The following is a 21,166-nucleotide window of genomic DNA, read 5'->3' as shown; positions in this document are numbered from 1 at the left end:
TGATTTAGAGTATGAGAATGATGGAGAATTATGTTGTTAATGTAACAAAATTCTGTCCAAAATTGTGTTGTTATTGTTTGTCCAAATTAATGCCAAACATTTATAGTGCATTATATGACCATTCACATGAGAGAAAACACCCATTTGACTTAAATCAATTTTATGGTTCATTAAGCATCCTTTTGCCAAAATGTTATGATCATATACACTTGAATCAATATTAAGGTTCATCAAGCACTCAATTGCCAAAGCTCATGATAATATACACTTGAATCAATGCAAGGGTTCATTAAGCACTTGTTGTGAATTCGATGAGAAAACACACCAATAACAAACTTGATGTGTGGAGAAAGTGATAATCAAGCAACCAAAATAAAGTGTATGAAGCAATTATAAACACAATCCAAAAGTAGAAAACGGCGAGAGAAAAGAAAGAGAGAACACAAAAGAATTTGTTGACCTAGTTCGGTCCAAATTTACCTAGTCTGGGGGAGAGAGCAGCCCTCCGTTCCACTATAATGATGAGTAATTTTACAAAAGAGATATCAATGAGTTACAAGAATAAGTCTTCTGCCTAATTCTACCCAATGTCTCAATTTCTTCTCGTAACCAAGAGACTCAATCCTAATATTGTTTTCCAAGGTGAATCAACCCTCAAACCCTAGTGTTTGTTGCCAAGAGACAAACTATATACAACCCTAATTTTATTGTTGCCTTTCTAAACCCTTGTTTCAGCCCCCTCTATCTCAAGGTTTCCTCTGATACAAAGCTTATATTTATAGTAAAAGAATCCTCAATAAAACTGGAACAAATCTAAGCCCGAAAATACGTTTCTTGTTTATTTCCTGTTGTCAAAATCAGCCCCCGAATTGCACCATTCGGCCACCGATTTTCTGCTTCAATTTTGAGTCACTTTCACAACATCACTCATTTACTAAAAGTTCCAATATATATGAAAGATTGTAATGAAGAATTATAATTGTTGGTGAAGAGTTACAACTTTTATTTATAAAGTGAAAGATTCCATTATCTTAGAAATCACTTACAAATATGTATAAAAGAGAAAGTTTTCTCATTGTCAAAAGAAAATTCGTACAAATATCATTTCTTTTTCTCTAATCATATATACAGGGATTTGAAGGAAAGTAGCAACGAAGTCAAGTCTTCCTTCGAGTATCCACACTCCCACGTGCCACAGACAATACACAGTGCTTGTCTCTGTCTAATATTATTATAGTTACAGTGCAATTCAAGAAACAAACTTATACTTTGAGTCAACCAACCAATTTACAAAAGTAAAGTAAATCCAATTTCACGTAATATTAGATTACTTCTCTTAAGAAACCAAAATCATAATCACAAAAGTAGAAGTAGTAATTAACAGAAACCAACCATGACGATGTCATCATCTTCTTCAGGCGGAGGAGCATTCAGATTACGTTGGGATGTGTTTTTGAGTTTCCGAGGAGAAGATACTCGCGAATGTTTCACCAAAAAACTGTATGAATCATTACACAAACAAGGTGTTCGTGCTTTCATGGATGATGAGGGTTTGGACCGTGGGGACCACATAGCTACCACTCTTCTTGAAGCCATTGATGACTCTGCTGCTTCCATTGTTATCATTTCACCTAACTATGCTGATTCTCATTGGTGTCTTGATGAACTCAACAGGATTTGTGATCTTGAAAGGCTTATTATTCCTGTTTTCTATAAGGTTGATCCATCTCATGTCAGGAAACAATTGGGTCCTTTTCAAGATGGGTTTAATTATCTTGAAAAGAGGTTTGCAAATGAAAAAGATAAAATTTTGAAGTGGAGAGACTCTATGCTTAAAATAGGTGGTCTTGCTGGCTTTGTTTTCAATTCTAGGTATATCTATATTTTGTAATCACCATTTTTTTTATTTTATTTTGTAATGGTAGTTGAAGTAGTGTCACTTACACGGACACCACACACCGATACCACTAATAACTCAAGATCAAACACTGCAGATTTCAAGTAGATACTCATCTTGAAATCTGCATTGTCTGATCTCGATCCAACGGTCACTAACTATGTGAATGCGGAACTTTGGTGACTACATAAAATTATATATCAACATGTGTTGCCCCTCAATCTGAAGTGTCAGTGCTGCATCACTGTTTTTGGTATTATGCTCGTTGAAGCACGCTTAATTTCAATTAAAACTATTTTTGAAATTACTTGAATAATAAGTTTTGATCAGTGGTGCTTACTCTCTATATTCTCAAGGATTGTTCTTTTGATTCTTACTAATAACTTTTGTTTCTTTACTCTTTGTATTTTTTGTTGCTCAGTGATGATGGCGATCATGAGAATCTGATACGTCGTTTGGTGAAAAGGGTTTTGAAGGAGTTGAGTAATACTCCAATGGTTGTGTCTGAGTTTGCTGTGGGGATCAATGAACGTGTTGAGAAGGTGATAAATTTGTTACAACTCCAATCCAACAATGTCAAGGTTTTGGGGTTGTATGGGATGGGTGGTGTTGGCAAGACAACCCTTGCTAAGGCTCTCTTCAATAGTTTTGTTGGTCGTTTCGAGCGTAGATGCTTCATATCAAATGTGAGACAATTTGCATCTAAAGATGATGGTTTGGTTTCTATTCAAAACAATATTATTAAAGATCTTTCTTCTCAAGAAGGAACTCGGAGTTTTATCAGTGATGTCAAAGTTGGTATTTCTACTATCAAAAGAATAGTTCGTGAAAATCGAGTTCTGTTAGTGTTGGATGATGTTGATCATGTTAATCAGCTTGATGCTTTGATTGGTAAAAGGGAATGGTTTCATGAAGGAAGCTGTATAATAATTACAACAAGAGATACAACTGTTTTGCCTGAAAAACATGTCAATGAGTTGTATGAAGTTACAGAATTGTATGCTGAAGAAGCTCTAGAGTTATTCAGTTACCATGCATTGAGGAAAAAGGATCCTCCACCAGACTTTCTGAGTTTTTCAAAGCAAATTGTGTCTCTTACGGGAAGAATGCCATTGGCTTTGGAAGTGTTTGGTTGCTTTCTGTTTGGTAAGAGAAGGGTGGACGAATGGGAGGATGTTGTTAAGAAGCTGAAAACTATTCGCCCTGGGAATCTTCATGATGTGTTGAAGATAAGTTATGATGGGTTGGACGAACAAGAGAAATGTATATTCCTTGATATTGCATGTTTCTTTGTTCAGATGGGCATGAAGCGCGACGATGTGATTGATGTATTGAGAGGCTGTGGTTTTAGAGGAGAGATAGCCACGACGGTCCTTGTAGAAAAATGCTTAATCAAAGTAAGAGAGGACAATACCTTGTGGATGCATGATCAAATTAGGGATATGGGAAGACAGATTGTTCTTGATGAAAACCATGTTGATCCTGGGATGCGTAGCAGATTGTGGGATCGTGCTGAAATCATGTCTGTTTTGAAGAGTAAGAAGGTAAAGAGTTAGAAACATTGCAAAATGCATGCATGGATTAAGATACAATAGTTTGATGTGAAATGCTTCAGCAGCCATATAAGACACTTTAAGCTGCAAAGCCTTAGATATAATTAAACTAGAAGTGTCCAAAATCATTCATTAATATTTTATTTAAAAAGGTATTTCATTTTTGCTGGTGCTCTTGTGCAGCCAAGTGGAGAATGGGCAAGACAATAAAATAAGACAAACAGACAAAACTTGACTTGGAGACCAAATTTTTATAATAATGCAGAAACACTAGAAACTAATTAATATATTACTAACTTTGTTGGGTTTAGTGTTTTTCTAACGGGCCTCTTTTGGATAGTATAAAAAACTGCATGCTATATTGTTTTATAGATTAAAACAATTCAAATATGTCAATTTTCATAAGCATACAAAAACTTCGATCTGTTTTAGTTTTTTTTCTTTTTTTTTTAGAAAATGGTTGTTGTCATAAGAGTCAACCAATACATATGATTGGTTCATTACAAATTTTTCTTTCCATATATGGTTGTTGTCATAAGAAGGAAGTAACTGAATTTGGGTTACTTGTGGTTACAAATTACACGCATTGACGCAGCCAGCACATTGGTGGCTATTGGATCAAGATATCATAATTGAAATTTAAAGTTCAGTATTTTGGATTTAAAAAAAATCCATTCGCTCTTTGAACTGTCCGATCTCAATCTAACGACCACCGATGTCCTGACGCGTGAATACATTAAATAACTGTATGATAATTCATAAATAAATATACATATATGTTAGTATTTCGTGAAATTTATGAGAATAATCCTCTGTGATATTCAACACTCCTCTTTGTTTTTTAATGTAGGGAACAAGATGCATACAAGGAATTGTACTAGACTTCAAGGAAAGATCAAACCAGTGGAGTAAAAATTATCCTCCTCAACCTCAAGCAGAGAAATATAACCAAGTTATGCTTGATACAAAATCGTTTGAACCGATGGTTAGCTTGAGGTTGCTTCAGATCAATAATCTGAGTTTGGAAGGTAAGTTTCTTCCGGATGAACTGAAGTGGCTACAATGGCGAGGATGTCCTTTAGAATGCATATCTTTGGACACTTTGCCACGTGAACTGGCCGTCCTTGATCTCTCAAATGGCCAGAAAATTAAAAGCTTGTGGGGATTGAAAAGTCAAAAGGTATATGCTTTAGCTATATTAAGCATAATTTTAATCATGATTGCACAAACTTTGGTGATTGCAACCTTATTCACAATTATTTTCTTTAGTGAATCTGGACATTTGTTAAACCAGTTTTTGGAATTTCAAAGTTCCCTTTAAAATAATTTTCTGAAATCACAGTTGTTAAAAATGCTTAACAGGCGGTCAAGATTCTCTCCATTTCTAACAATATTGCTAGAATATATGAAAACGTCAAACAATATTTTGAATGTAATATATAGTAATGAAGAGTATAACGAATTATATATCAGGATTTATTTTCATGTTACTTTGAATTCTATGATATCCTTTCTGTTTTTTTTGTTACCATACTCATGATTTCCTTATTTAATAGAGTCTAGTACTAGAATAAAATATAGATATTAGTGGTCTTTTGCATACAACAAATATACAATTTCTTATCAAATAAATATCATTTTCAACATATATAATATCTTGTAAGATAACATCACATTGTTTAGCAGGTACCAGAGAACCTAATGGTCATGAACCTCTCCAACTGCTACCAACTTGCTGCAATCCCTGATTTATCTTGGTGTCTCGGCCTAGAAAAAATTAATTTGGCGAACTGCATTAATCTAACAAGGATTCATGAATCCATTGGCAGTTTAACTACTTTGCGTAATTTGAATTTGACACGTTGTGAAAACTTGATTGAACTTCCTAGTGATGTATCTGGACTGAAACATCTGGAGAGCCTCATTCTTTCTGAATGCTCCAAGTTAAAAGCATTACCAGAAAACATAGGCATGCTTAAATCACTGAAAACCCTTGCTGCTGATAAAACTGCCATAGTAAAGTTGCCCGAGTCCATTTTTCGCTTGACCAAACTTGAACGACTTGTTTTAGATCGTTGCTCACATTTGAGAAGACTACCAGACTGCATTGGAAAACTATGTGCTTTGCAAGAATTATCTCTTTATGAAACAGGTTTACAAGAATTACCCAACACTGTCGGTTTCTTGAAAAACCTTGAGAAATTAAGTTTGATGGGGTGTGAAGGTCTCACTCTAATGCCTGATTCTATAGGAAATCTCGAATCGTTGACAGAACTTTTGGCTTCCAACAGTGGGATTAAAGAACTCCCTTCCACCATTGGTTCTTTATCCTATCTGAGGACTTTACTAGTTAGAAAGTGTAAACTCAGTAAATTGCCCGACTCGTTTAAAACTCTGGCCTCAATTATTGAACTTGACTTAGATGGAACTTATATCAGATATCTGCCAGATCAGATTGGAGAGTTGAAACAACTTAGGAAACTTGAGATTGGGAATTGTAGCAATCTTGAATCATTACCGGAATCCATTGGCTACCTAACATCTCTTAATACACTGAACATAATCAATGGAAATATCAGAGAATTGCCAGTGTCGATTGGATTATTGGAAAATCTTGTTAACTTAACATTGAGCAGATGTAGAATGCTTAAACAGCTTCCAGCTTCTATAGGAAACCTGAAGTCTCTATGTCATTTAAAGATGGAGGAAACAGCTATGGTAGACTTGCCTGAAAGTTTCGGTATGCTCTCAAGCTTGAGAACACTCAGAATGGCAAAGAGGCCTCATTTAGTTCCAATATCAGTGAAGAACACTGGCTCTTTTGTGTTACCGCCTTCTTTCTGTAATCTGACCTTGCTACATGAGTTGGATGCCCGTGCCTGGAGATTATCGGGAAAAATTCCGGACGATTTCGAGAAGCTATCACTATTAGAGACTTTAAAGTTGGACCAAAACAATTTTCACAGCCTTCCTTCTAGCTTGAAAGGCCTTTCCATTCTCAAGGAACTCTCACTGCCAAATTGCACGGAGCTGATTTCTCTCCCCTTACTTCCTTCAAGCTTGATCAAGCTAAATGCTAGTAATTGCTATGCATTAGAAACTATACACGACATGTCAAGTTTAGAGAGTTTGGAGGAGTTGGAACTCACAAATTGCGAGAAAGTGGCTGATATTCCAGGTCTTGAATGCTTGAAGTCTTTGAAAAGATTGTACCTGAGCGGTTGCAATGCATGCTCCTCCAAAGTATGCAAAAGACTTTCAAAGGTTGTTCTCTCATTCTGTTTGCTCATATATTTCGATTCAATGAAAAACTGTCAAATTTTTTTTTAATATTTTGGGAAATGCATTTTCTCTGGTTTGCTTTCATCTTCTATATTTCATAATTAAAAATTAAAAAGTAAACAGACCGAAATTGCTTCTTGTTGGTTATTACTTAATGAATGATTTGTATTATAGGTTGCACTGAGAAATTTTGAGAACTTGAGCATGCCAGGAACCAAGTTACCTGAATGGTTTTCAGGAGAAACTGTAAGCTTTTCCAATCGCAAAAATCTCGAGCTAACAAGTGTAGTTGTAGGTGTTGTTGTTTCAATTAACCACAATATTCATATACCTATAAAGAGAGAAGAAATGCCTGGAATCATTGATGTTGAAGGAAAAGTCTTCAAACATGGGAAACAAAAGTTTGGTACAACGTTAAACATTCGTGGGGTGCCAAGGACAAATGTAGATCACATACACTTGTGTAGGTTCCAGAATTACCATCAATTAGTAGCCTTTTTAAAAGATGCTGATACATTTTGTGTGACTACGAGAAGTCCTCCTTTTGATAAAGGATTGAGGTTGAAGAAATGCGGAGTTTATTTAATCTTTGAAGGGGATGATGATTATGATGGAGATGAAGAATCGTTGGACAAAGGTTTACAATCTGTTTCAGAAAGGTTGGCCAGGTTTTTTAACACTTGCAATGAAGGTGTCGATGCTACCTGTGCCACTGAGAGTGAAGATGAGTGTCAACATGAATTGGAGCACGAAAATGGAGAGCCTGGAACTAGATCACTTCGTGTTGAAGGCAATTACATTATTCTCTGCCTGTTTAGTCTATTATTTCTGTTGTTTAGTTGGTTTTGGTTGAGGTGTATGCCAAGTGCTGAAAGAAAAGATTGATACATGCTATCGAGTTCATTGAGACAATGGTTGCTTTTTCACTGAAAAATTCTTGATTAAAACAACATTTGCTCCTTCAGAATTGCTACTGTTTCTGCCTTTCTGACATATATGTTACCTTCTTTTGGAAGAAAAAAAAAAATATATTTAGTAGTACTGTATATGTACTGATTAATTTTCGAAATAAGAATAGATAAATCTTTTTTCTATAATCAAGAATAAGAATAAGTTACCTTCTTCTGACCTCTCTAACGTTGGCTATACTTTTGGATCTACAATTTAAATCATCATCTTGTCTGAAGAGGTTGGAACTAGATTACTTGGTTCTAAAGGCAATTCCATTCTTGCCTTTCTGCTTAATCTATTCTTTGTGCTGTTGGGTTGGTTTTGGTTGAGGTTTATGTCAATTGCTGAAAGAAAAAGATTGATACATACTACTACTACCTAGTTCTGATTGAATGATTGTTTTCACCAACTAATGCTTGTGATTAAAATAACATATTCCCCTTCAGAATTGCCATTGTTTCTGGCATACATGTTAACATCTCATTGTTTCTGGCATATAGTGATCTTGGATTGAGAATAAGTTAAACTAATATAGTTTGGAAATAAGAATAACTGTTTTCTTGTAGGGTTGTGTATTTTGTTGTGAATGTTCATTAATAGTGTAGTTTTCCAGCCAAAAGTCTAATTTGAAGAACTTAACCATGTCAAAAATGACCCATTGATGACTGATGGTGTGTCCATAAGAAGGAATGAACGTGAGAGATTTTGTCTATGAGGTATTAGCTTTGTAGGAGTTAAAATTATTTTGGTGACATTTATAAACCAAATGAAAAGAAGTCTAGTTTGTACCCAAAAAAAAGAAGAAAATGAGTCTTGTGGATTTGCCTCTCTTAGTAAAAAAATTGACTTGGCAGAAACCAAATGGCTTAGCAATGAGCTGAATGAATTGATTTCTTGTGTCAACTAAATGCATTGAACACAGCAAGAGCAACAATTAGTGCATAAATATTCTGAAATGGAAACCAAGTGCAAGCCTTGACAAACTATCATTAAATTGACAATAATGCTGAACATAAGCAGCCGAAACTCCATCAATATGACATTTCAATTCCATCATTTCATATCTCAAACCATTCATATCCAAAATCTGCAAAATTATCACAATCGAGTGTGCATCAGCTACTGTCCCCGTCTGCAGCATTAACTCAATCAGACGGAGTCCTTTCAAACACAACTTAAGCCTCACACAAGCATCAAGAAAAAGGTTAAATATCAAAGTATCTGGCTTTAACACAATTGCATGTTGCGCCTTTTTATCCCTCAAACTACTATTAAAATCACAAACTCGAGACAAATAATTAGATACAAGACATGTTCCAATTTCTGTCTTCACAATATGAAAAACAATCAAGGACAAAAATTGCACAGATGGCACAAACCCTATGTTAAGCATCAACCTAGGTATAATCGATGCAGGAAACGGCATTTGCATTTTACGAATTTCTAACAAGCTACCACACTAAAATTCAAATACCAAAGTCAAAATTACACATTAAATGATATAATAATTATTTTGAAAAAAAAAAAAAAACATTTATATTTTGTAACATATAACAATAAGTTGTCCCCCGTGAGCTTAACGCACATTGCGTATTATATGCAAGGACCGACGTTCGAACCCCAGGCATCCCACTTATTCACCTTAAAAAGGTGAATTTCAAACCACCGGGTTACTTGACAAAAAAAACATATAACAATAGGTCATGATCAATACTCTCTTGAGCCAAATATTTCCAAAAAGATTATGCCATTATGAAACATCCAACCGAAATTTCTGCAGAACACCTCTGGAGCAATATCTCCTATAGCCTCCTCCTTTCAGCAAAGGTGTTTTGAGCAAAACATCTAACAGTATGTAATGATAACTTCGAGGTCCATATGCAAAGAAATGCTAAAATTTGCAATTCTAAATGAAAAATGATAATTCCAAGGTCCAAATACCATTTGAGTTTTTCTTGTTAAAGAAGCAAATTATAAATCTGTCACAATGACACAATGGGTTCTGACATGATAAAATATAAACAGCATTTCTACACAAAACTCTGAACATCTATTGGCCTTGTGAAGGTTTAACAGATTCTAAGCTTATACTGAAACTGTATAAAACACAAAACTCTAAACTCAAACTTGGCTTAAGCAACAAATATAGAACAAAATACTGTATCGCCATCATATAATTTCAAACTTCCATCCTGAGAACACATTGGCATTGCCCTTCACGGGAATTGCTACTTTCAGGTAACCAACAGTAATTTTAAGATCTCTGCCACAAAAGAAATCAGTGCAAATGTTAAATTTCATATATTGTTTATCCATTATCTATATAGTGACTTAAATAATGACATGAGTTCATTTCTTGCAACATGTTATTGAACAGCAATGGTGGAGTATTTAAGAATGATATTCCTTTCAAAGGATAAAAAAGTACTATCAAGTATAATATAATTGTAGAGTAATATTAAACTAATAAAACTTACAATATATCAACAAGCGGAAGCACATTCAAATAAGCATAAACAACTTAGGAGGTTTGTCCATGCAATTCAGAACATTGGTTTTCTCACCCATAGACGAATTAACTGCTTTCTCTGTTGCAAAAATATATCAATTCAGACCATTGGTCTGAAGCATGTTTCCTCATTTTCATTGACATTTGTCTCCATTGTTTCTACATCTGAATTTAAATTGGCCTTGCCAACACCTTTTCGCACCCTCTCAACTCCAATATCAAGTAATTTCCACATAATATTTTGAGCTTCTTTGCTGTCTTGACTTTCCAAAACTAGATAGTAGAATGACGTCATAATAGCATTGCGATAAAGAATACCAGCATCATCATCATTGATCACTGAATTGGAGGTAGAATCTTCTCCCATGCCCCTAGGCATGTGCTCATAAATCACGGACCTTGCATTTTTTGACCATCTTTTTAAGAAGTATTGGTCAGGTATTCTTAAAATACCTTTAATGTTATAAATCCGTAACGCATGACTACAAAGAATGCCCATTGAATCAAACTTGCGGCAACTACAATTAATCTTCATATTAGAAGAGTCAAATGTCACCGCATATTTTTTATTAGGCTTGTGGTTCAACATGACTTCATGATTTGACAGATTATTGGATTGACTAATCTCTATAGAAGTGCTTCCACCTGTTCCTTCAAGATACTCATTTAGAAAAATATTGAAGACTTTGTGAGTATATACCGTAGATGCATGCCGTAATGTTTCACTAATATTTATAACAAGAGGAGGTGTACTTTGTCTGTTTTTGAATTCCTCCTCAACCTCTATGCGGCGCCACTTTTTCAACATCTTCTCAAATGCCACTAAAAATTGTGTGAGAGTTGTTGTTTTCTCTCTAATCTCATCCAACACATTGTTTGTACTCTCAATCCTTTGGCAGGACTTGATACCAGCAGAGAATACATTCTTGCTATAAGCAGTACTCCACTTATGGCGAATTTCATACATACTGATCAACCATTGATGATCTTGAAGCGTATACACATTCATCATCTCATCCCAAGTTCTTTGAAATTCTTCTTCTGAATCACAACCTTCCATGCATTTACTAAATAAGTTTTGAAACTTTTGATCAGAAATGAGAGAACCCAAATGTGAAGGAGCATTCTTAGCTATGTGCCATAAACATAAACGATGACATGCATTTGGCATTACCTCTCCAATCACTTTAGCCATGACTGGATGATGAGCTGTAAAGATTGTTTTTGGTTGTTGGCTTCCCATACTCTCCAAAAATGCTTTGAACAACCAAGCAAAAGAAACCTCACTTTCATCAAATAACAAGGCACAACCAAACATGACATTTTGCCAGTGATGATTTACACCAACAAAGGGGGCACAAATCAAGTTGTATTTATTACTACGATATGTAGTGTCAAAAATCACAACATCCCCGTAGCAATTATAATCAACTACAGATTTACCATCTCTCCAAAAGACATTGGTCAAACGTGATTCATGGTCTAACTGTACACTGTAATAGAACATGGAATCTTGTGCTTGTTTACTTTGTAAGTGATTCAATAAAGATTGAGCATCTCCGGCTTCGATAAATTTCAACTTTCCAGTGGAGACATAATTATGCATATCTTTCAACATTACACCACGTTTGTCAACTCCACCAACTTCTTTCCCTAAATAACCCCCAACATTTGTAACTCTAATGGCATCATTCACCAAAGACTTTATGCGGTCTTCTTTGAGATTTGACATATTTCTCATAGAACGTAACAAATATCTTTGCTGAAGTGGTACAAATTCATGATTGTGATCCAATATCAACTTGGTAACTTTCCACACTCCTTCCTTGGTCACATTAAATCTGACCATAGCTAAGCAATTTGTTCTTGAATCAGCTCTTTTATAAGCCACTTCACCATCAGGTTCATTGTTTTTAAACCCTTGTTTGGAACAATAAAAGTCCTTCAAACGTGTTTTCTTTTTCTCATTATCATAATATAACTCCTTCCCCTTTCTTACACTAAAACCTGTTTTGAAAGCATGCTCTTGGTATAAGTCATAAGCTTCATCTTTGCTATTTACAACTTGACCAAGATAAATATCTCTAGGCTCATCAGTTTCAATTGGTTGACATTCATTTATCTCCATATTTTCCCTACATAAAAAATGAAACATACATAGACTTAAAAACAAAGAGCAAATATATATCCAGAAAATGCAAAGTCACCTTCAAATCTAGTTAATATAAGTTGAGTTGGAAAACATATTTTAAAAAGGTAAACATTCATTTTAGTTTCCTGTGTGGGCTTGGGCCTAACACAGCCCCACAAAATCGGCTTGTGCCCCATTTATAAACAGTTACTTATTCAGGCCAACCAATGTGGGAGTCTTTTAACAGTTTCTGAACATGTGAGACAGTGTCATTATAGTCTACGGGTGTATCGAAATTTCAAATACGTGTCTCTTTGGTTAGTCATTTCGGTCGTCAGATGCGTTTTGGGTTAGTCAACTTAGTCGATAAAATTACAAATAAAGGTGACCCGTGAGGATGTATTTGCAATTTTGATACATTCAATACTCTAACTACAGCTTCTCACACAGTCAAATTCAGGAACAAAATTGGTTGTTACCAAAAACCCATGCCCTAACTCTACTGGTGATACTCAAGAATGAAAAGTGAATTGATAAACTAGAGGAAAAGGAAAAATTTATACTATAGTTTTCAATTTAATTTCACATCGAATTCATCATATTTATGGTCCAAAAAACACAATAATATTAAAAAGGGAAATGCATAACTTACTGTATGAGCGTTGGTGGAAGGTGAGAGCGACGATCGACGAACTACGACGGCAATGGAGGAAGAAAGAGGGAAAGTTCTGCAGCTAACTGGGTTGGTTGCTTCGATCTTCGCAATCCAACCTCTGCTAACTCGGTTCCTTCCCTGGCAAATAGGGGAAAAAAAATATAAAATTGACAAATTTTATACGTTGATAATGATTCTACAAAAAATTAAGTTTAATCTTTTTGTATGAAAAAAATGTAAGTATTCAATAAACCTTAAAGTTATTTTTAATATTTTAAGCAAAAATTTGTACCAAAATAAAAAAATATTTTAGGCAAAAATTAAAATGTCAAATTTATATGTTGATCCAATTGATAAAGATTTAATCCTACAAAGATTTAAGTTTAATTTTTGTTATCAACCTGAATAATAGTAACACCGCTCTCATTGACTTTGAACCCTCCAAAACATTAAGTTGTCAAGCAAGTGATCAATGAAAGATACTCTTCTTCTCAAACTTTAGCCGTCAGTCATTTATTCTTTTTGTCTATCGAAGATGGTGATTTAGGGTCAATTTTGACCCAAAATCACCCTCGAGTTGTCAAATTAAAGTTTTCAATTAAATGGTGTCAATCCCCCTTGAGCTTTGATCACTTGATAATGGATAATGCATAGTATAGGTAAGAGTCGGAGTTCGAAACCTTACCGCTAGGCTACTTATGAAAAAAATCATCAATGGAAAATTAGCAATTACATATTCCATAAGATTATGACGCGATGAACAAAGACGGTGCGGTGGTTACATAGGATTATGATTGTTATATTAAATTTTAGATAATGGGTCTGATATTGCCCACAACCGTTATGTTTATCATATTTTTCTTTAGAAGCTTGCTTTTTTGAGATCTATTGTTTCTTAGGAAAAGATGGAAGTGACCAAAATCCCAACGGTAGTAGTTAACTACCACCAGTTTTATAGTTATAAGCCAGCGGTAGTTAACTACCGCTTGTGTGTTTTTGGTCTTTTCCATATGTTTCTAGGAAACAATGAATATTCAAAAAACAATTCTCTTTTCTTTATATGCTTATATTCCAATTTTTTGGTACATAATATGTTTGTTTACCACAACCCTAAAAAAACGTTTTTTATTTTATTTTAGGGAAAATAGGTTATAGTTTTTCATTAATACTCAAAGTCGAAATACAAAGAGGTGCAACATTAAAGATATGGGGATTAGCTAAGAAAGTGGCCTCTCGAGCTAAAGTGTGAGCGACCTCATTCGCTTGTCTCCGACTAAACTCTACCTTAGAGTTTTCAAAGTAAAGATTACAACTTCTTCTACACTCCTCCACTATTGCTCCAAACTCGGTTATATCATTGTTTCCTCTATTAAAATAATCTACAACTTTCTTGGCATCCAATTCAAAATCCACATTTGTTAGTAGTAGTTCATGTACCCATTGGATAGCATGTGAGAGTCCCATAGCTTCTCCAACATCTATTGAGCAAACCGGATTCGACCACATCGTTTTTGCTCGTATAAAATTTCCACCCTCATCACGAATGCAAAAACCAAAACCAACACGGTTTAAATCATCCGAGAACGATGCATCGACGTTACACTTTAACCTACCATGCGCTGGTTTCTGCCATTTAACCGGAGTAGATTGCACCGCACTGTTCACATCTGTTATCAGCTGTACAGCTGAATTCAGACCAGCTGCTGTAGCAGCCGTGCTGCTGTGCTGCTGAACAGCTATGCTGCTGTGCTGCTGAACAGCTATATTGCCTTGCTGCTGTTTCCTATTCGCATCCTTCCAATTGAAGAGCAGCTGCCTCGCGCGTTCTAATATGGTCTGGCTTGTTTCTGTAACATTCTGCCACAACCTCAAATTACGGCTCTTCCACAAACTCCAAAGAACCGTTCAAACAACTCAGTTTGAACGAATGACAGTTCTTGCAGCAACGCAAAGATGATTTCAGCCGTTGTGTTATTTCCTAGCATTACCAAATTCACCTTGCCTACAAAGAAACAATCCTGCCATACTTTCCTTGCTCACGGACAATCAAACATCACATGACTTGTGTCTTCATAACTTTCTTCACACATAACACACATAAATGAACAATTCACCCCCTTTATCCAGTAACCGTGCTCAAGTTGGTAAGCACCCCCTACAAATTCTCCACAGCAGATTTTTTACTTTCGGGGGGACCTTAAGTTTCCAGATACAAGACCATTCACCTGGACGAAACAAATGAGAATTATCTACTATATTCTCCATGCATAACCTGTACGCACTTTTAACAGAATATTGTCCATTTTTCTCAACTCTCCAAATTAAATTATCCTCTTCAATTTGACGAAACAGAGGAGTCTTAAGAATTTCCTGGACAGTGTCTTGATCAAAATAATAATTAATCAAGTGATAGTTCCAACAATTATTATTATGATCAATGAGAGAATTAACTTTTGCCTGTGTAATAAAACAATGTTTGTTTACTACAATTTATATATTTTGTATATCACCTCACAATTCTATATTAATACTATTAAACTTAAGTGTTGGATAAGTTTTGGTCCTTAAAAATGTTTTTCAATATTGACATGTGAATATTTTTTTATTTGAAGTATCATGTTCTTGAATTCCTACCATATCTTTGAAGTATTCGTATAATTGTACTTTCCTGGAAGAAGAATAAGACCACCTTAGATAATTTGTCAACTTAGTGCAGATGGATATGGATATGGATATATAATTGTAATCAATTTTTTTTTTATGACAAATTGCAATAAATTTGTTATGATTGCATATATTATCCCCTCTATAAGATCCATGAGAATAATCACATTTGTGAATGAGTCATGGACCTTCTATCAACGCCCTACACTGATCTTCTAGATTCGTAAAAGCGACTAAGAAAAAAATCATGAGTGAAATCTACGATTTGAATGACACATTTACGATGAAATTGTGATTAATATTTGAGAAGGGCGAGTTGTCCTCGCCTAACAACTGGGCTGAGACATATTGACAATGTCTACATTGGCTAGAAGAGACAACATGAAGATTGGGTCAAAAATTTGATGGAGCTTATAATTAAATATCAAACCCGCTTATAATTAAATATCGCAGTCACCTAAATAAAATGGCTATGCTGGGGACTCTGGAGGTAGTGACAACAGTAAACTTTTGATAGAATTGTCATTAGCAGTGACAAGCTTGTGACACTTGATATGCTTTGTGTTCTGATTTTCTACTAGATGGTTAGGATGTAGGATACATTGCCACAGTATTTCAAAGACTTGATGGCAGTACAAAATCTGAGGTTCATTGTTGGAACATGAGGGTTTGGTTGCTGGTTTTTTGCAGTTCATAAGATCATGTTCCAAACCCTCATGATCTTTGGAAGTTTGATACCTTAGAGGAATTTGGTTCATTAGCTAGAAATGTAAATGTTTTCTATTTTTTCTCCTACAGTGGTTCATATATAACTTTGATCTCTTCAGAAATTTTCTAACTCAAATTTATTGTCTAAAATGAAGACAAAGACCCAAAATCCTTCAAGATGAAATAATAATATTGGTTTACATGAACAAATGACAGGACTTTTGCAAAAAATGAAACAAGAAACCGAAATAACTTGTTCCTAGAATAATCACAAAGTCAACATGATTGAGATTGTCAACATTTTTTCAACAAGTGAAAATGTTATCGTACTAAGTTGGGGATTCACTTTCACTTCATGGATCAAATGACACTAACATCTTGTCAAGAATTTATTAAGTGGAATATCGCGACAAATTAAAAGTTGACGATCTTTTTCTCTCTGAAGCTTTCCACAGTCTCCTTGAGGGTGACTTCCAAAGAAGTAAACTCGATTCCCAAACTCTTAGCCTTTTCCTTAGAAATCTGATATGTTGGCATATACGGCCCGTCATCCTCACACCTTATAAAATTGTAGAGATTGCATATGTTAGTAAATAGAGAAGAAAAAAATTAACTTCTTTGCACGGGAAATGAATTTTGTTTCATATAACAAAATTCTCAGAGATGAACAACTTCCCATGAGGACAAAAGCCTTTATAACCCTTGTGAGATAGAGTAAACTGAAGAGAAACATCACCGAGCAGAAATCTAATTTCTGTTTTTTGTATGGTCCAAGTAAAGGGAAGCACAAACAATCAAAGACAATTCAATTCTTGTTCCAAAATGTTTCATTCATCTCTTACTATTTTTACGCCGAGTGTTTCAAACAAGAAGCAAGCAAAGACCTAAAAACAGCGGTTTTCAAAAAATGCAGATCCCAATTCATATTTTATATGCAATCTTGAGAGGTATAGCAATTGAACTTACTTGTCTGAAATTTGTAAAGTTGGGTACAGATCACGTAAAATCATAGCAAGTTCTGAATAGTGTACCACTCTCTCAGCCAAACAATATCTTCCACTAGCTGAAGCAGTCTCATATGCCAGAATATGGGCGTTAGCAACATCTTTCACATTGCACCATCCGTATGCTTTATTTGGAAAAGGTATACCTGCATCCAACAATTCAAAAAGTTGTTATATTATGCAACAGGACAATTCTTGTCTGGAATAAATATGACATTACTTAATATGTCTCACATTGCAAATCCACTATTATTGATTAATCAAAGAAACATATAAATTAATCAATCAGTAACCATTCAATGACATATTAAAGACAAATATTGGCAGATTATGACTGATAGCAAGAGGGAAAAGAAAACTCCAACAGTCACTACAAATGCTATTCACCTTCAATAGTTGTAACAATGAATCAGAGATTCAGATTCTTTAGTCATTAAACACCTAAATCTTATCTAATATCAATACAAAATTGATAAAAAATATTTGGTAATACTCTTGCAGTCTCAGTCAGGCATGACAAGAAGTGTAATTATGATAAAATTGTACATACGTTGAGGTATAAATAACTAAAAATGTTGGTAATTATGCTAAGGACAAACTCTCTAACACACTCCTTTAAACACTCCCTCAACCATTGGTCTAAGACACCACGTTTTAAAAATCACTTAACAGGAAACCGGCTTAGCAGTTTATTAAACTTTTAACTCTGAAAAGTGAAAACTATTCTGATAAACTTCCTTTCCACTCACCCCACCATCAACACCTCTTTGAGTTCCTTTTAAATTTCGATGATCAATTTTGTTTCATTTCCCTGGAGAGATTGTGTTTGAATACGAAAGGGCACCATTAATTTTTCAAGTGATGCCAAACGGTTCAAACTAATTGCAACCTTCAATTACTCAATGAAATAACCGTTTAATGAGTAAACTATTCTAGAGATCCTTTCATACACAAAATCTCTGTTTGATTATATTAGTTATTTTGTATCCACAAACTAATATAAGCTTTTTATGTCATGAAATAAGTCAAAATAAGCTCTTCCAAATGCCTCCTAAAGAAAAATTACCACTTATTAGGTTTAAAATTGGTTCAACACTTCCGTTAAGCTCTGGTTGTAAGAGAGGTCCTGCCACCATTGTTGGGTTAATAGCAACCATGTCAATGCTGTTTTCATTTACAAATTTCCAGGCAGCAGCCTCAGCCAAAGTCTTCGAAAGTGTGTACCATAACTAATAACACAAATAGAAGTAGTCAAGAAAGTTGGTGTTAATTTATGAAAAATTATCTTATGATATTAATTACATCTTAGAGTGATTTAGGGTAACATAAGTTGTTCCTTTGGATTTAGTTCCATATTTCATTATATATTGACTTGTTTCCTTATTTAATTAGGAATCTTTTGTTATATCATTCAAGGTTTTTTTCCTTATATAAACAAAAAGCACATTATTCAATTCCTAACTTCAGATAAACCACATTTTTTTTTAAGGAAAAAAATAATTTTAGGAAAAACAGTACTAACCTTTGATTCCCTGCATAAATCTGGATTTGAAAACCATGTCTCATCAACTATGACTCCAGGATTTTTTGGCCTTGTATCAAATACAACTGCAGAAATAGAGGACGTTAAGATAACTCGTTTCACAGATGGTGATTTTGCACATGATTGAAGAACATTAAGAGTTCCCTTCAGTGCCGGATCAATCAACTCAGCCTGAAATACAGAAATCAAAAGTGAACAGTGCATTTACCAGAACTTCAATTTGAAAGTGTTAGTTGTCAGTAAGCTCTGCAAATTTTCCCGACAGAAAAGGATGAATTCTCGCAAAGAAATAACTCCATTTTAATTTTAACAATATATTCATCTCGTTTTCATCCAAAAAAATGTATATTCATCTTGGTACATTATGCAGACACATGAACTGGAAAGTCATACATCACCAATGTCCTTAGTTATTAATTTGAAGCAACTTCATGTGTTTTTGTGTATGAAAGGATCTCTCGTGATCTCCGCTAAACTGGTAACCTATGAAAATCACTTAACCAAAATTTTACAGTTCAAAAAAGAAAAAAACTTTTTTCTTTCATCATAAAGAAATAAAAAAAGACATGTATGATTGCATTAAAAAACAAACTACTTTTTGACACAGAAAAACTCAAGTCACACATTGAAAGGAGATAATACCCGAAATATTTTTATAAAGAGTGACATTCCTCACCTTACAAGCTGGTTTTGTAAGGATGAATTAGACTCAACATTAAACTTAATATAATATCAGAGTCTAAGAATGAGATAATCCGGATATAAAACCTAATAACAAGCACACCAAATTCAACGATTTATACACAACAGCATGGAATGAACCTGTGGGTCATTTACGACAAAACGAACAGGTGAAGCAGTATGAAAGACACCATCACAACCCTCAACAACAGAGTCAAAAGAACCTTCTTCCAAGAGATCTGCCTTAAAGAGTTGCAACCTCTCCTTTGCACCATCAAGTTTAACCAAGTGATCAACCTTTTCAGAATTACCTGCTTGCTTGCACACCAATCATTCATAAGGGAAACCAAATAGCTGAAACATAAAGGATAAGAGAGTTGTGGTGATGAATTTATATATATAAGGAGAAAGAAGCACTGACTTGGGTGACGAACAGTTGCTCTGACAGTGTAACCACATTGAAGGAGAAACTTAACAATCCATGAAGCAATAAAACCATTAGCACCTGTCACACACACCACTTTTCCTTCCCCACTCATCATCCTGCTTGTAATTGAAATTATCCCTATAAACTATGCCATTAAAAAATGTAGGTGATTCAACTATTATTCGTTGCCATAATCTTATCTAATACTAAAAAGAAAATGAAACTATTACTGATTCTGGTAGCATACTTCAACAAACAAAAAAAGACACAGTACAAGCTTTGACTTACCACCCACCCTCCTGTTGTGACGTCATCCTTGTGTGTGAACCGGTTTTGGGTTCGAGTTCCGGTCCGGGGAAGAGATGAACCGCTTTTTTTTTCTTTTTCTCTTTCTTCTTTTATTCGTTTTGTTGACGGAAGGAGAATGTTAGGGGTGAGTGATTTGGGTTGAGGAAGACAAGGTAAAAGCTTAGACAAGTGGCACAATTTGGTGCATTCAAGCCATCATTGTACGGCCCAGATTTGTTCAATGAGTTTTATTAAGTACAACTAGTACTAAAAAATTCTCATATTTGATATCATTTTAAGCAGTTTCATTATAGGCTCCAATTTTATTTTATTTTGGCAAATTTAACTAAAACTGATTAGTCATGGAATTTACATTTTCAAGTTTGAAAAAAAGATGGTGTGTGGTAGGTTTTTCTCAATCCATTTAAGTTTCTTTTTGGGCAAGTTTAAATCTTACCCATTCTCAAGTCTTTAGAAACCATTTATTGAATCATGTAGTATTTTACAATCTAATATAGCGATAAAAAAAAGTTTCTTTCATTCAATAATATTGATTCAAGTCAATCTGAGAATTTTTGGATCACATTGACAATCATGTGCCAAGAGATAACTATTCATTCATAGACATAACAAAACAGCTAGAATATTTTTCCATTACTTTGAAGATATCAACACTTGTGTATACAAATATTTTAGATCAGCCACATATACATGACATATGAGGCATTACTGGGTTTGGACTAAATAAAGGAAAAAAATAATGTACAGAAACAGACTAGATCAATCAATACAACTATATATGCTACAAATCTACAGATGCACGACCAAATTATTTCCATTATGTAACAAAATTGCTAGATATACAATTCTTTC

The 21,166-nt window shown here is 34.5% G+C and overlaps 4 protein-coding genes across 6 annotated transcripts; 1 reads left to right on the top strand and 3 right to left on the bottom strand.

The window, feature by feature from the left end:
* The first annotated feature begins 1,141 nt into the window (after positions 1–1,141).
* On the top strand, positions 1,142–7,778 carry LOC11408681 (disease resistance protein RPV1). Of its 2 annotated transcripts, none has more exons than XM_024771742.2 (5): positions 1,142–1,872; positions 2,319–3,441; positions 4,301–4,630; positions 5,134–6,714; positions 6,907–7,778. In XM_024771742.2, the coding sequence occupies exons 1-5, from the start codon at positions 1,394–1,396 to the stop codon at positions 7,615–7,617; spliced, it is 4,224 nt and encodes a 1,407-aa protein (XP_024627510.1). In that variant the 5' UTR covers positions 1,142–1,393; the 3' UTR covers positions 7,618–7,778. The 2 variants fall into 2 exon arrangements, with proteins under 2 accessions (XP_024627510.1, XP_003628577.1); XM_003628529.4 differs by having other exon boundaries at positions 5,137–6,714; positions 6,907–7,617.
* A 1,818-nt stretch (positions 7,779–9,596) lies between these two features.
* Positions 9,597–13,168, bottom strand: LOC112417525 (protein FAR1-RELATED SEQUENCE 5). Its single transcript, XM_024773679.2, has 3 exons — positions 12,976–13,168; positions 10,161–12,327; positions 9,597–9,946 (listed from the first exon to the last, which is right to left on the bottom strand). Exon 2 carries the CDS (start codon positions 12,318–12,320, stop codon positions 10,293–10,295), a length of 2,028 nt encoding a protein of 675 aa, XP_024629447.1. The 5' UTR covers positions 12,321–12,327; positions 12,976–13,168; the 3' UTR covers positions 9,597–9,946; positions 10,161–10,292.
* A 959-nt stretch (positions 13,169–14,127) lies between these two features.
* LOC112417393 (uncharacterized) lies at positions 14,128–15,281 on the bottom strand. Its single transcript, XM_024773018.1, has 2 exons — positions 15,261–15,281; positions 14,128–14,859 (listed from the first exon to the last, which is right to left on the bottom strand). The coding sequence occupies exons 1-2, from the start codon at positions 15,279–15,281 to the stop codon at positions 14,128–14,130; spliced, it is 753 nt and encodes a 250-aa protein (XP_024628786.1).
* Positions 15,282–16,500: 1,219 nt separating this feature from the next.
* On the bottom strand, positions 16,501–20,451 carry LOC11409978 (phenylacetaldehyde reductase). Of its 2 annotated transcripts, none has more exons than XM_024773554.2 (7): positions 20,294–20,450; positions 20,000–20,150; positions 19,720–19,889; positions 18,877–19,068; positions 18,421–18,583; positions 17,317–17,500; positions 16,501–16,909 (listed from the first exon to the last, which is right to left on the bottom strand). In XM_024773554.2, the coding sequence occupies exons 2-7, from the start codon at positions 20,118–20,120 to the stop codon at positions 16,765–16,767; spliced, it is 975 nt and encodes a 324-aa protein (XP_024629322.1). In that variant the 5' UTR covers positions 20,121–20,150; positions 20,294–20,450; the 3' UTR covers positions 16,501–16,764. The 2 variants fall into 2 exon arrangements, with proteins under 2 accessions (XP_024629322.1, XP_013445896.1); XM_013590442.3 differs by lacking the exon at positions 16,501–16,909 and adding an exon at positions 16,920–17,234 and having other exon boundaries at positions 20,294–20,451.
* Between the last annotated feature and the right edge of the window lie 715 nt (positions 20,452–21,166).

Source organism: Medicago truncatula, chromosome 8 (assembly GCF_003473485.1).
Source record: "Medicago truncatula cultivar Jemalong A17 chromosome 8, MtrunA17r5.0-ANR, whole genome shotgun sequence".
Lineage (NCBI taxonomy): Eukaryota > Viridiplantae > Streptophyta > Magnoliopsida > Fabales > Fabaceae > Medicago > Medicago truncatula.
Note: the sequence above shows the minus strand (reverse complement) of the source record. Positions and strands in the feature narration are given on the sequence as shown.